Source organism: Marmota flaviventris, chromosome 11 (assembly GCF_047511675.1).
Source record: "Marmota flaviventris isolate mMarFla1 chromosome 11, mMarFla1.hap1, whole genome shotgun sequence".
In the NCBI taxonomy this organism is placed as follows: domain Eukaryota; kingdom Metazoa; phylum Chordata; class Mammalia; order Rodentia; family Sciuridae; genus Marmota; species Marmota flaviventris.
The window spans coordinates 33,781,719-33,796,728 of record NC_092508.1 but is presented as its reverse complement, the minus strand read 5'-3'; the positions used below and the strand labels follow the sequence as shown (position 1 = coordinate 33,796,728).

Sequence of the window (15,010 nt, the reverse complement as noted above, 5' to 3'; positions counted from 1 at the left end):
GGGAGTCCCAGAGCTGTCACTGTGTCACTGACCAGGCTGCTGTGTCTCAGCCAATGCACATAGGCCTGGTTCATACATAAAGACAACCACAGGCAATCTGAGCATAGAGCCTGGGGATCTGGGGACATCTGACATGGCCTCTCTTCTATTCTCTCACTTCTGTGTTTTTGGGCCAGAGGACATGGCCTCCCTAGGTGGCCTGTCAGCTGCAGGAGACCAGCATGCATTCTCAGGGGTCTGCTTGGGAAGTAAGGGTGAACCCTTGGTTTGGAAAAAGTGATATTATATACATATAATATATATTATATATATATTATAAAAACTAGTATGGCTCAATCCAGTCTTCCCACTTTATTTCTTGTCCCCTAGAGCTTGCTCGACATTTTCATAGAGATGGAGAAGAAGCTCATCCTAGGAAAGAGAAACCTGGGAACCCTGAAAAATATCTGTGAACAAATCAACAAGAGCCTGCTGAAGATCATTAAGAATTATGAAGAATTAAGCAGAGGTAAAAATAACCTGACACTGAATCAGCTAATCATTTTCTCAAATTCATAAATTCCTGTCTGAAGCAGATCTAACCACATATTTGGGGTGTGTTTTTCTCTTTTTAATTCAGAGAGAAGAATGAGTCCTGAAAGAAGTCCAGATGCACTTTCAAATGGTAATGCCTGCAGATGTGCAGAGTTAATTTACCCTCTGATATCATCATGCCTCTTTCTACCGCTTCCTGTTATTGGGATGAAAGTTTGGTGGTCACTTGTTATACCTTCTTTGCACATCGACAGACCTCGCAGCCCCAGACTGGCATGTGTCCCATAAGTGCTATAAGGACTTAACTTTTTTGCTTCTTTTTTTCCCCCTTCTCTCTCCTAGCACCTCCCACTGACATGTGTTGCCTGTGGTTTGCACTGGTAGCTAGATTTAAATGACTTTGTTGATTAAGTCACTTCCTTTTTCAACAACTTTTTTTTTTTTTTTTTTAGTTTGTTGTCCAGGTCGGAGACCCCTTGGCCAAGTGTGATTAATTCCCCTCCATCCCCCGCTGAGTCACCAGGCTCCCTGTTCTGCCCTCCACTAAAGCTCCCCATCATCTGTCTGACTTCCCTTGTGGATGTTTCAGCTAAATTATATTTTTCCAGTCCTCTGTCTCTTTCCTACCTGGGGAAGTTAGACTAAACAAGCAGAAGGAATTCTTCAGGATCTCCTTCAAATTTTTAATTACTTTCTCATTACAAAAATCATACGTACTCACCGAGGATGATTTTAAATTCAGAGAAAAATTTTTAAAGACCCGCTGAGATTCATCACATCCTAAATATTACTACTGTTAATATTTTATATTTGTATATACAAATATAAAACCTGGCCCTTCTTTACCTGTGTGCGCATGTGTGCCAGTGCATGTGCAAGCAAAATGCATTTTGAAGCACCTTTTTATAAAGATTACTCTGAGTAATATCCATGCATCCAGTTCTTCCCTACTTCCCATGTCTGCTTGGGCTTAAGATTTGAAGAGTACATTAAGTAGTACTTTTGAGTCAATTCATCCTGTGCCAGTGTTTTATAAATGAATATTTCACAAATACCATAGAGCTCAACCTAGCAATGTGGAAGCATATAAAATTATGACATTTCTTGGTCACCATTGTCCAAGATAATACACATTTCTTTACCAAAGTCTCTTTCCTGCCATGCCTCATTCCAGTCATGTCTCTCTGTTGTTTGCAGGGGAGGAGTCCTTCGGGATGTTGACATTGTCGGACTCTCCAGGAGAACAGGACAGTGACTCACAGGTACATGGACACTTCCAAATCCTTCTTCCTTTTACATTGCAGATTCTAGATCTTATATTTGTTGTGTGTTTTTTTGGTTATTGTTGTTGTTGTTGTTGTTGTTGTTGTTTTTAGCTGCCAAATGAACCAATTAAGGGTAGAAAATGAAAAATCTGAGAATTGTAGGGAAAAAAAATCCCATGAAAGGACAAGTTAAAAATGTCATTTCATTTTTAAAATGTGACCTCTCCAGTTCCAGTGTGTTACATTTTTATTTTAAAACAAAAGACAGATGTATTGGACTAGCTAGAAGGTGGGAGGCCTCCTATCTAATCTTCTAGATGCCATGCCAACCTAATGGGGGATGCTTTGGGGTAGGGGCCTAGCACACCTGGAACAAGCAAAGTCTTTCCTTTTAGCATGACCTTTAAAAGGTGTTTTTCTTTTATGATTTGGAGTAAGAAACAAGTACTCATAATCTAGTCATATCTTTGTGCTTTTGAGCCAGAAGAAAAATTTCCTCTCTAGACAACGTAAGTTGTACTTATGTAACTTCAACAATTCACCAAATGCATTTTAATGCCTTGCCCCATTCACCACTCCTCACTGTGGCAGGAAGCACAGGAGACCCTGAACACCTGATTTAGGCTTGAGAGTAACTATTTAGTAGTGTGGGCTCTGTGAAAATTACCAGAACTCTCTCCATCTGAAAATCAAGGATTAACCACAGTGATGTGGCACTTTAAAGTAAAATAATGCTCTACAAGCATTGTTCTCATCAAATAATCTATAATCTTAATATTATCTAGTATTGTAAATGTACCCAGTATATTAGTAAATACTTAGCATACATGATAGTAAATACTGAATATACTTAAGTACTTAATAAAAATACTTGATATCTTAGTAAACTTGCTAAGATCCTAATACATTGGGTAAATTGCCTGAAGTCTTATATTATGTAGAAGCAGAAATTTGGTTTCCTAACCTGGGGAGGGGTTGTTTTCTGTACCTCAATGGGTTACACAGATATGCAACCAAATGCTAAGAATCCCAGCAATGAAATAGCCCTAGAAAAATAAGCAGCACACAGGGCCACCTCAGGCCAGTACTGTCAGGCATACAGTCTGGATTCTTAACCTACAACATAACCCCAACATCTCTCTCCACCAGCTACAGTGGTCCTGAGAGCTGGGTTATATCAGCTTCAAACATCCTGGGACTATATTGTATCTGCCTGATGGGCAGGCTCTCAGCTGTTAGCCAAGAAGTGCAGATGAGATGAGTGGATAGCCAATAGGTCCACAGTCAGGGTGGAGCAGCCCAAAGACAGACATTTTTAGCAGTTCTGGACTGAGCTCTCAAAAGTTTCTAAATCCCAATCGTGGGCACAATGTTCTCTGCCTCAAAGACATGAGGATGGTATTAACGTATTAATGTATGTGCAAAGTGCTCATGCAGCCCAGGTACACTGACTTTACAGTTATCGATGGGGCAGAAGTCTGAGGGATCCTGTGTGAGAACAGTAGGGAACTAGTTCTTCAGGGGAATGGCTCCAAGTTGGGGTGAGTTGGGGCAAGGGAGAGCCCACTTGCCCCAGCCCCCTGGGGAGCCCACCCTCTTCCTGGAAAGTTGTTTGTTTATATCGCCAGTGTTTGACTTGCAGAGTAAAGTGCCTGGATTGGGTTTTTGTTTTCCAGACATCAGACAAAGTTTACCAAATGAAAAACAAACCTCGGGGATACTGTTTGATCTTCAACAACTATGATTTTAGCATGGCACGGAAGGATATGCCCAAGCTCCACAACATTAAGGATAGGAAAGGATCAGATTTGGATGAAGGTACAGTAGAATCCAAAAGAGAAGTGAAAATTTCTTACATCTATTTTTTTTAAAGTTTATCAAAAGGGGGAAAACAAAAGCTGTGCCAAAAGAGCCACATATTTCAAGAATATGAATTTAAACATATTTTCTTGTGGAGGTGAAGAACATTCTTATATATTTGTTAGTTTTTTGCTTTGTATAAAATTTGTTTTTATAAATAACAGCATAAGCATATGTAGGATGGTAAACTATCAAGTCTTACTAGAATCTTATAAAGAGGAGTAGCAATGAGCTTTACTTTTAAGTCAACTAAGTGAATAGAATTTCTGTAGAGTGTGTTAGGTGAAAAAGATTGCCTTAGTATGAAAATCTATATTGGTATTGAGTTTATAAAAGTTGTGCTACTGCCAAATGTTTTCTCTGATAAATGGCTGCTGATCCATAATGGGGAAGGGGCGGAGCATGGGAAGAACGGAGGAACTTTGGACATAGGGGAAGGAGGGGTGGAGAGTGAGAATGGGGCCAGGAGAGATGGTAGAATGAGATGGACATCATTACCCTAGGTACTTGTATGACCGTACATATGGTACAACTCTACATAATTAAAAAGAATAACAAATCAATCCAACTCATTCATTGAGATATTAATAATTTTGAGTTGGTCAAGAACTTTTTAAAATGGTATTTTTGAGTCACAACACCAGTTAATGACTTATTTTTTAAACTGAGTAAAGTTTAGAAAATTAAATTAGACCTGTTATAATCACTAGACCACTGTCATGGTCCCTATTACCATTTGTTTTGCTTATTTAAGCAAATCTATTTAAGGTTTTAAAGTCAGAATTTCAGGCCATTGATTACATCAGTTATCATTATGTATTTGGTTTTGAAAAAAACATTTTAGATCTTTGATTTCTATTCATTGAATATTAATTTTTTTCTATTAAATTTCATTTGATTCTATTTCTGGCAGTTCATTTTTCTTACATCTGGCCCACAGAACCCAGTCTGTGACGGGTATTTAAGATCACATGTCCTGTTTTATCTTTTCCTGGGCTTATTACATTCTGTGTTAATGAGTGAAAATAGATGCAGCTGCCTGTGTCATTTTTCCTGAGATGTTCTTTCTGTTCTGCTGTAGTGTCCTGTGAACTTTGCTGTTATTTTCTTCATCACCACCCCACATGCACATGCCCTAGTTCCATCTCATGGAGCCAACAACTGTTCCTATTCCACCATCATAAGGAACAGGAAGTTTATTCTCTCATATAAATGAACCAGAGAGTCTCTAAGATCTAGTGATACCAGGCTCAGCAAAGAAAGCAGTGAAGTATGGAAGAAAGGAAGATAAAAACAAAAGTCAACCTACTGGTGGCATGAAGTCAGATCTCTAACCTATCTTGGTTCCAAGAACATTGGTAGAAAATATGAATCCTCCTTTGGAGAAGCTGAAAACCCTAGATAAAAGATGTATAAATCATGATATCTGGGGGTCTCCTAATGGAATGATAAGTTTCCTAATCAAACACTCTGCTATGAAGTCCACCAGTGAACAAACCATGCCTATGAACACAGAGCTTTTGCTTAACTTTTTAGTAGACTAATGGACAACCAAGTTTTATAAGGCATATGGAGAAAACCCCTAATATAAAACAAGCAATACAAACAAGAAAAAAAATGAAATGAAATATAAATTAAACAAAGATGATGCTGGGTAAAAGGAAATCCTTAAAAAACTATATTTAAGGGCTGGGGTTGTAGCTCAGTGGTAGAGCGCTTACCTAGCATGCACAAGGCACTGGATTTGATCCTCAGCACCACATAAAAATAAAAGTATTGTGTCCATCCACAACTTAAACAGATATTATATAACTAAAACTATTATATATAATATATAACTAAAACATATATTATATATAATATATATTATAATATTATATAATGTATAATAATATATAAAATATAATAATATATAATATAATAATACATAATAATATAATTAATATGTATAATATCTGTTTTAGTATACATTTATACACACATACAAAATAATTTTTAAAACTATATTTAATATTTTTAGTAAAATATTCATAGAGGAATAAGATGTTATGAAAAAGAAACAGAACAAGAATTACTAAAAATTCAACATATGAGCACAGAAATAAAAAAAATTCAAAAGAGCAGATAGGGCAGAAGATAAAGTCTCAGAAAATAGGACAAAAAAGACAAAAAAAAAAGTGACAAATAGGAACCAAAGGAAAAGAAAATTTGAAGAAAAGTTAAGAATGTCCAGTCTCTAATAATCAGAGTTCCAAAGAAGACAGAGAAAATGGGGAAATGGAAATTTCCAGAAATTAGGTTAATAGTCTGCAGACCAAAGGGGCCTGATGAATTAAGAAAGATTCACACCAAAGCATATTTCATCCTAGAAACTTCTAGAGAGGAAAAAAATAAGTCAAATACATAAAGTATCAGGAACCAGGCTGTTAGTGAACTTCTTAATAGGAACACTGAAAGCTATAAGACTGAAGAAATACCTTCAAAATTCTGAGGAAAAATACTTGTGGAAAAAGCGTATTGTATCTAGCTAAACTACAAAAAATATGAAAGTAGAAGTAAACCTCATCTAAGGGCTCAAAAAATTTATTCTTTATGCAGGAGTAGATATACTCTAGCAAAACCAGTTAGTAAATCAATAAAGAAGAAGTCATAAGTTCAGGAAAAAGTGAATCTATTATGGAAAAGACCTAAAGATTTCCCAGGAGAAGAGAAATTTATCAAGCCTAAGGAACAGTCAGTTAGGATTAGAGAAAGAAGATGTAGTGCTCGAGATGAAATGTTCTTCAGAAAAATTAAAATGAATCAGACAAGCAGTCTGAAAATGGTGAAAGACTGACCTCATCTGTTAGTGTTTTTGAAAAAAAAAAAAAAGTTAACCATATGGGAAACAAAGCAAATTTAAAAAGTAATACAATTATTAACTCTGGGAAAGACAAAAATCATAATAAAAAAGGAAATATAATTTAAGAACTTGATGTTGACATTGTCCTGGTAACATATATATTATTATGAATTCAATCCAAAATTATAAAAAAATTATACAAGAGTACTATGTGCTTACCTTCCATAATAATTCACATAAAAAAATCTAAAATTCGGGGCTAGAGTTGTGGCTCAATGGTAAAGCACCTGCCTCGCAAGTGCGAGACCCTGGGTTTGATTCTCAGCACCACATAAATAAATAAATAAAATAAAGGTATTGTGTCCAACTACAATTAAAAAATAAGTATTAATAAAAAAAAGTCTAAAATTTTTAAATGAATTAATAGTAGTGAATTCAAATTCATTACAAAATGGCAGCTAATATTAAATTTAAAACCTAAAAGTGGTTGCTTTCATGGCATATGACTGGGTAACAGAGAAGAATAGAGAGAGGATAACTGTTTTTGTAATAGGTCTTTTAGTTCTATTTTATTCGTATCTCCTATTTTGATAAGTGTAACTAATTTTGAGTGTACAGCATTAAATGAATATGGGTTTTTATTCAAAAATTCTTTCTCTTTTTTATGATTACATAGGAAATAAAATCACCTCTTAAATTGATTTGGTAGTAAGCCAAAATAACAGCTTACTCATCCTATAAACTGTTTCAGAAAAGGCAACTGGCCGAAAATAGCACTCACCCCTTTCTCATTTGCTTTATGGTTTGGAAATGTTCTCTGCTGGTGGCAATAAATATTAAAAGTCTATAGAATTCACCTACTAATTTAGATGTTCTCCTTCTTGAACTTTTGGCTCAAATTCTTATCTATCAATATCACATCCCTCCAATTCTTTTTCACTCTGGGCCGTGGCAATGAATTGCTGTAGTGTGATATGACTTTTCTTCTTTCACTTTTCAGAGGCTTTGAGCAAGATCTTTAAGGAGCTTCATTTTGAAATAGTATGTTACAAAGATTCTACAGCCAAGGAAATCTGTGAAGTTCTAAAATTCTACCAAAGTGAAGACCACAACAATAAAGACTGTTTCATCTGCTGTATCCTCTCGCATGGAGACGAGGGCATAATCTATGGCACTGATGGACAGAAGGTCTCCATCTTTGAGCTGACCTCTTATTTCACTGGTTCAAAGTGCCCTTCCCTTGCTGGGAAACCTAAAGTCTTTTTTATTCAGGCTTGTCAAGGGGATAACTACCAGAAAGGTGTACTTGTTGAAACCGACTCAAAGCAGAAGGACCCCTACTTAGAGATGGATTTATCATTTCAAAAGAGTTATATCCCAGATGAAGCTGACTTTCTGTTGGGGATGGCCACTGTGAGCAACTGTGTTTCCTATCGAAATCCCATGGAGGGAACCTGGTATATCCAGTCCCTTTGCCAGAGACTGAGAGAAAGATGTCCTCGGTAAGGTTTGCCTATCCAGCCCTCCTCAGTGTTATACTACCTGGTCCCCTTCCCCATCACTACTACTACATATGCATAGCCAGGGCCTTTTAGAAAAAGCTTTATGGGTGAGGTAGTATTAATTGAAGAAGCATCAAGAGGAGTGATTTCCATTTACTTCTAAAATGTCTCCCTGTGGACTACAAAGTCCTACTTCCCAGGTCAGCTGTGAAATAAGAGAAATGGCAAGTGTTAATATCCTTCTTTCACAGATGGGAAAACTGATACACTTACTGAGAGGTTTCCTTGATTCCGCATCTCAAAGGACAACCACAGTATTACAAAGCTGGAAAGGCAATAGGCATGTGGTCCAGCTCTCTGTCTTTAAGGGGAAAAAAAAAAATCATGATTGAGCTGATTCAGCTAGTTTTGTAAGTTTGCCAAGAAGGCAGTAACCATGTCAATGTTTAACACTCTCCAACTCTGTCAAAAGTCCCATAATAGCTAACTCACCTCAAACCCTTGATGCATTGTGGGAGATAAGTAGCAAAGAGATGGAGCCTCTTGTGTCTCCCCACTCACCTGGCTTGCTTTAAAGCCGCAAGATGTGGGAAAATATTCTTCCCTTGTTTATTATATCAGAGGCTTCATTTAGTTATAGTTTCAAATGTCATAGCTTACCCACGTGTGCAAAGCTGACAGATGAACCGTGAGGAATCCTAACACATTCCTTCTAGACCTATTTCTCATTAGGCTTTCAGAGTATGAAGAGTGAGAATCTCCCATGGTATATAAAGAGCAAACCACAGCACCAATGTGAGGTTTTCATTTTGTAATTTAGGCCAGGAGTCCTGCAAGGTTCTGGTGTTTGCTACAGAGATAGATGAAGAGGTTGACCAAGAAAACTGCTAAGATATCTGGGGATGGAGGGGGAGAGAGGGCTGAAGGAGATGTTAGATTGTGTTGTAGATGAATTTGCAGAAGCAATGCTGAATGTAAGCAGAAGGCATTCAGAGGCATTGAGATGCTGTGGGGGTTGAGTGACACAGTCCATGGAGTAGTGAGAGAGATACACAGACTGGAAGGGAAAGAAATCAAATCCAATACTGGCCCTGAGGTTTCTGATGGTTAGTAGAGATTCCAAATAAGCTGAAGGTGAAGTTATCAAGCTTGAGACAACTCATCTACCTGGAAAGCTGTGGTAGGTCTTGGTTTAGCAGATTATGGTTTCCAAAGCCTGATATTTGAGAGAGGGAGCTATAGGTCTCTCCCTCAGCACAGCAGATGAGATGGGTTGTCAGTCCTGTCTCCCCTCCCTGCCCCGTGAATCATCATATGTTATGCTCTGTTTTTCAGAGGCGATGATATTCTCACCATCCTGACTGAAGTGAACTATGAAGTGAGCAATAAGGATGATAAGAAGAACATGGGGAAACAGATGCCACAGCCCACTTTTACATTAAGGAAAAAACTCTTCTTTCCTCTTGATTGATGTTACATCATTGTGTAACACTATGCTTTATTTATTATTTTTTTATTTGTTCTAATTAGTGTTAGTTAATTATAAAATATTGACTGCACTTTTGTTTTTAAGGCAGGGAGGGAATGAGGAACTAAGTACTTTTTTTCATAAAAAATTGTGTTTTTAAATATACAACATTATCTTCAATTATTACATCAAAACCATTTTGTCCATACAAAGCATTACTATAATCAATTCACTTCATGCATTTGAATCAAGAACATTTTAATTCTTATATGAATTCAAGTCCTGGCTATGCAATATCAGCCACTATTAGACATTTACAGTTATGGTATAATTTTAACTGTATTTTTAACAAGATGAAAAAGTATACTTAAAAGTAAATAAAAACTTAATTCCTCTCTTTTCAAGCCATCTAATACACTACTTTCAAAATATTTAAATTTGGAAAATTAAATTTCTAAATATTAGATGTCCCTAAATTCCTTTCTGATATTTCTTCTTTCTTTTCCCTTCAATGCTGGTGATTGGAGCCAAGCAAAGGCTCTCTTATTGAGTTACATCCTCAGCCTTTTTTTTTTTTTTTTTTCATTTTGTTGCTCTTTCACATACCTTTTCATATGCTTGTAGTATTCAGTGTTCTTGCTAATAAAGCATTTTAATATTTCATATATTTGTATCCATTTTTTTCTTTCAGCTCATTTCATGCTTTTAAGAGTATTTTTAAAAAAACATTTTTAATAAAATAAAATGTAATTTTATCTTACTGCTCCTTAGAGATTATTTTTTTAGTGTTTTTTGTTTGTTTGTTTGTTGTTTGTTTTTGCCAATGGTGTGTCACAAATGGAAAACATTCTGGTCATAGACTTGTTTTACTTGAGTCTCCCAATATTGGCTCCCACAGGCTGTGTTTTTAACGTTTACTGTCAACATTTAAAAAACAGGAGATATCACATAAAACCCATAATATCTTTTTTTGAAAATTGAGAATGTCTGATAACATTGACCCCAGGTAACTGTGTGGTAGCAATCGTAGAGGTCTGAAAAGCACCTCTCTCCAGCCAGGTGTGGCTCTGCTTTCCCCAGTCCTCTCTCCATCCCCACCCAGGCACCTCTCCAAGGGGCTGCTGTCAATGGCCATTTATCACCCTGCCAGTGTGACCATTTTACCTTACATCCAGACATTTTCGTTGATTTATATTGCCTACCCTGGGGGGCATTTGAATTCTGGTGATGGTTTAGAGAAGGCAGCAAGAATCTTCAGATACTCTTCCTAGGTGATAGGTTCGGGAACATGGTTGGAAGGTCGGAGAATGCAGGCATATGTATATAACAGAATAAAGTATTGAAGTCAAGTCAAAGAGTTATCTGTCTTGCTAGCTACAGAGGGGGACAAAAGATGTAGCCCAACATACAGTCAACATTTGATAGGTAGGGTGCCTTCAAATCAGTCTCTTTCTAATAAAATGTGTAAAATGCACAAGAGAAAAGAGTACAAGGCCCAGAGAGAGATCAGCTTCAGGATAGAGAACATCTATTTTTAATGAAGAGTCGATGAGAAGCTCTGCTATTGAGAATTTAAACATTCCCATTCAGAAAAAAAGCAAATTGTGAAAAGACAAAAACAGTCAGAACAACCCAAGAACTCAACTAATCATATGCATTTTCTCAAGAAACCCTCTCCGCCCACCCCACCCCCAGGAGTTCCATAGGCTTTAGGGATGGTGTTCCTACCATCTTTGGACAAGGAGAACAACTTTTTGTTTATGATTCTTGTTTTTTGTTGCCATATTCAATGTCATAATCATAATTATACTCATAACTGGCTAAAGAGGGCAAGGTTCCAGATTGTCTTTCATAAACTTCTTCTCCATTCTTGGCAATCTTTTGCCTGTAAAAGGAAGGATATATCATGACAGACTCAAAGGATAGAAGGGGGTACAGGATATGGGTGTGTGGGTAGGGGCAGAAATGTGGCTTTAGTCCTCCCTGGGGGAGCAGTCTCTCATCACTTGCAGTGGTTTTGAATTTAGTGAAATGTGATATTTGGGTGACCAAATTGCCAAATGAGACATTTTCTATGGAATCAATGCAACAGGTAACTTCAGTGAAGTTTGTTTGAGCAATTTAAGATGTCTCTTCAGGTAACAGTATGATTTCTGTGTTCTGAAGTTGATTTCCAGAGCAACCAGAAGCAGCTGTGTCTAACATAAAAACCACCGAATGTTTCAGAGAAGAGGGACTTGAAAAACAACCCTCAGTCACAGAACAGAAAAAAAAACTCAGAAATTGATACACTTCCTGTGTCATTTTGCATAACAGACAGGCAAGAGAGAGAAGTCCAGACATATCTCAAAAGAACTCTGGCCTCTGCAGATAACTGTGTCCAAGCTCAGTGACATAACCTCCCTCTTGTCTTAACATCAGTAAGCAGTACGTGGCTTATCTTCTGAACCTATTCCTCACTCACATGCCCTCCCACTCCTAAAGAGAGCTCAGCCGACAGCATTCACACCTTAGAAGAAGGTTTTCCTCTGTCAGGCTCTCTATGGTGTGCTTATGCTTTTCATTAGCTTCAGCAAGCTTGATCTGGAACATCTTCTCAAGATTTCCCACTGTGGCTTTCTGGAAAGACAAAATTTAAAAGCAGTCTTCCCCAGAGCCACCCAGCATGAAGCTATATAGCCAAATGGCAGAGACACCTGGGTTCCTCTCCCAGCCCCTGTCCTCTCTCCAGCCAGGACTTACCTCTTTCTGGAGTTCCATCTGTGTTTGGTAGAGGTGCGCGTTAAGCGACTCTAGAATAATAGCTTGTGCGTGCAACTCTTCCTCCATGATCTGCACAAGAAGAAATTGTTTCAGGACACCAAGTCCATGTTACCTATTTATTCTCTTCTCCACAGTACCTGGACTACAACGCAGAGCAACAACCTTAGCTACTCACCCCTGGCCAGTAAATTCTGGCCATTTGCTGTCTCTCCGGGCTACATACCCTCCCCTTCAGCCCAACCATCACTGCCACAGAGCCAGTTCTCACCAGAGATCAAACAGATGGTTACCATGGCAATCCGCCATTCATTCACTGAAGAGTCTTTTGTTAATAACCTACTACTGATTCCCACTATAGGACATTCTGGGAAAGGTGAGACTCTAGGGACTGTAAAAAGATTAGTGGTTTCTAGAGGTTGGAAGGGGAAAGGAGAAATGAGTAGGTGGGGCAGAGGGTATTTTTAGGGCAGTGAAACTATTCTGTATGACACAGTGATTATAGATACATGACATGACATATTAGGCATAGACTGTATGGCACAAGGAATGAAGAATGTAAACTATGGACCTTCAATTAATAATAATGCATTAGCATCAACTGGTAGATTGAAACTAATATATCATCCTAGTGCAAGATGTTGATAAGAGGTGGAACTCTGAGGGGTAGCTTAGGGGAACCTGTAATTTTTGCCCTAATTTTTCTATAAACCTAAAACTGCTCCAAGAAATAGACTATCAGTTAAATGAACAAACTACTACTGAAGAACAATTAGGAACCTGTGCAAAAGTCCTTAGGAGGCAAAAAGCGTAGGAATCCTTAAGGAACACTAGTGGGGTTGGAATAGAGACCACAAGTAGGAGAGTGGGCCACAGTGAGGAGACGCAGAGGAGCCAGGCCACACCTGGGATTCATGGTAACTTGAGAATAATGGGGGGTGGGGGTCAAAAAGTTTTAGGCAGAGGAGTGTTTATTTGGTTCTCACTGTTTGCATCGATCTCATTGCTCTTTGGAACATGGGTTGGAAGGGACAGGGTAGAAAACAAGGTCAGAAAGGAGAAGAGTATTACAGTAGTTCAGGTGAGAAATAATGGACTGGGGGAGACGGGCAGCGCTGGAGAGAAGTGGATTTATAGAGTGCTCTATGGAGGAGTGGTTGATGCCGATGTATGGATGAGGGAGAGTGGAAGAAATCAAGGACGACTTTGACTCCAGTTTGAACAGCTGGGAGATTTACAATTTGAGAGCTCAAATCCTGGGAGGAAAATCAAGAGTGTGGAATGGGACACATTAGGTTTGAGATGTCCATTGTCACCTATGTGGAAACACCAAATGGGTAGTTGGATATGCAACCTGGGTCTCAGAGGAGGGACCGGGGCTGGAGGAGTCAATCTGGTCGGCAGCACAGAGACGGCATTTACATTTGTGTGAATAATTAACTCCCAAAGGAGAAAGGGGAGAGAAAGAAAAGAAACAGAACCCAGGGTCAAGCCCTGAAACTTTCCAGGGCTTAAAATGTAGGTGGAGGAGGAGGACCTACAAAGAGGACAGAGAAGTGACCAGTGGGGGAGAAGTAGACACTTGTGAAAGCCAGTGTGGTGAGTGGCTCAGGGAGGAAGTGACCCCTCACCTCAGGCCAGGAGAGGCATTCCTGGTATTTGTCACAAGAAGTATTGGGCAGGGAACTAGGCCTTTAAATAGGGTGGCTCCTGAAAAGGTGGTATTTGAGTAAAGACCAGAAGAAGGAAAGAACGTTAGCCATGTGGATTTCTGAGAAAGAGCTTTTCAGGAAGAGAGATCACCAAGAACAAAGACCTAAGGTAGGAGCATCCTGGCCTTTTAAGAAATGGCAAGGAATTCAGTGCTGCTGGGGTGGAATGATGGAGGCAAGAAATAGAAGGAGATGAAGCTGGGGAAAGAAAAGAGCAAGAGGGATAATCCCAGGGCCAACACAGTCCTGGGAGCAGTTCACAATCGCACCATCCAGAGCAGAAGAAGCCGTCTAATGCAAAGGGCGCTGGGAGAGCATTTGGAAAGGTGTTACCTCAGGAACCGGGAATCCAGCTCTGCACTGGACTGCTTTAGTTCAGATCAGCAAAGCATAAAATCAATGCTAAGGCTGATGCATTGCATGTGAAAGAGTGAAACTGCTTCCAAGTAGCTTAACTGTATCAGAACATAGTTCAAGAAGATTTAAAGGAATATAAAAATATTTAGTGCCCAACGAGGCAACTTTCACAGTGGCTGGCACCATAAAAAACTACCAGGCAAGCAAACAAGAAAATATGACCAGGAATGAGGAGAAAAATCAATTAATAGCAACAGAAATGGCATAAATGAAGCGTATCTCAAACATATCCATTCTAGATCCAAGTTAAATTCTCAAAGAAGAAAGAACCACAGGTTTTTTTGTGGGTCTGGACAGCTTCTATTCAGATGTCTCCACAAAGTGACCCACAAGAAAGTTATCACTTGGGACTGGGCTTGTGGCTCAGTGGTAGAGCACTTGCCTCCCACACGAGGGGCCCTGGGTCCGATCCTCAGCACCACATATAAATAAACAAAATAAGAGTACTGTGTCTATCTGTAGCTAAAAAGTTTTTGTTGTTGTTGTTGTTGTTGTTGTTTTAAAGACAGTTATCACATCTGAGGTACACCCAGAGCTTAGAACCAGAGACCCGTAGGCAAAGGAAGTTCTGTACTCTTCTGAGCTCAAAGGAAAGAACATGGCCATTCATGAATCAAAGTCCTTCCTTAAGCTTTGCTAGAAATAGAATT

General features: G+C 38.6%; 2 protein-coding genes across 4 annotated transcripts in view; one reads left to right on the top strand and one right to left on the bottom strand.

Moving 5' to 3' along the window:
• Positions 1–10,134, top strand: part of Casp8 (caspase 8) — a 43,947-nt gene extending 33,813 nt beyond the window's left edge. Inside the window, exons 5-10 of the mRNA XM_027941791.3 lie at positions 370–508; positions 620–664; positions 1,732–1,796; positions 3,476–3,617; positions 7,502–8,003; positions 9,339–10,134. Coding sequence (XP_027797592.2) covers positions 370–508; positions 620–664; positions 1,732–1,796; positions 3,476–3,617; positions 7,502–8,003; positions 9,339–9,474 — 1,029 coding nt within the window. The 3' untranslated portion in view covers positions 9,475–10,134. The remainder of the gene's footprint in view (positions 1–369; positions 509–619; positions 665–1,731; positions 1,797–3,475; positions 3,618–7,501; positions 8,004–9,338) is intronic.
• The window catches only part of Flacc1 (flagellum associated containing coiled-coil domains 1), a 38,350-nt gene continuing 23,841 nt past the window's right edge, over positions 502–15,010 (bottom strand). For 2 of the 3 annotated variants that reach the window (XM_071618913.1, XM_071618914.1), the window contains 4 exons: positions 12,214–12,303; positions 11,981–12,090; positions 8,277–8,364; positions 502–1,910 (listed from right to left, as the gene is read on the bottom strand). In XM_071618913.1, the coding sequence (XP_071475014.1) occupies positions 1,842–1,910; positions 8,277–8,364; positions 11,981–12,090; positions 12,214–12,303 (357 nt within the window). In that variant the 3' untranslated portion in view covers positions 502–1,841. Of the gene's footprint in view, positions 1,911–8,276; positions 8,365–10,982; positions 11,357–11,980; positions 12,091–12,213; positions 12,304–15,010 lie in introns of those variants that run through there. The other variant, XM_027941874.2, reaches the window with a different exon arrangement.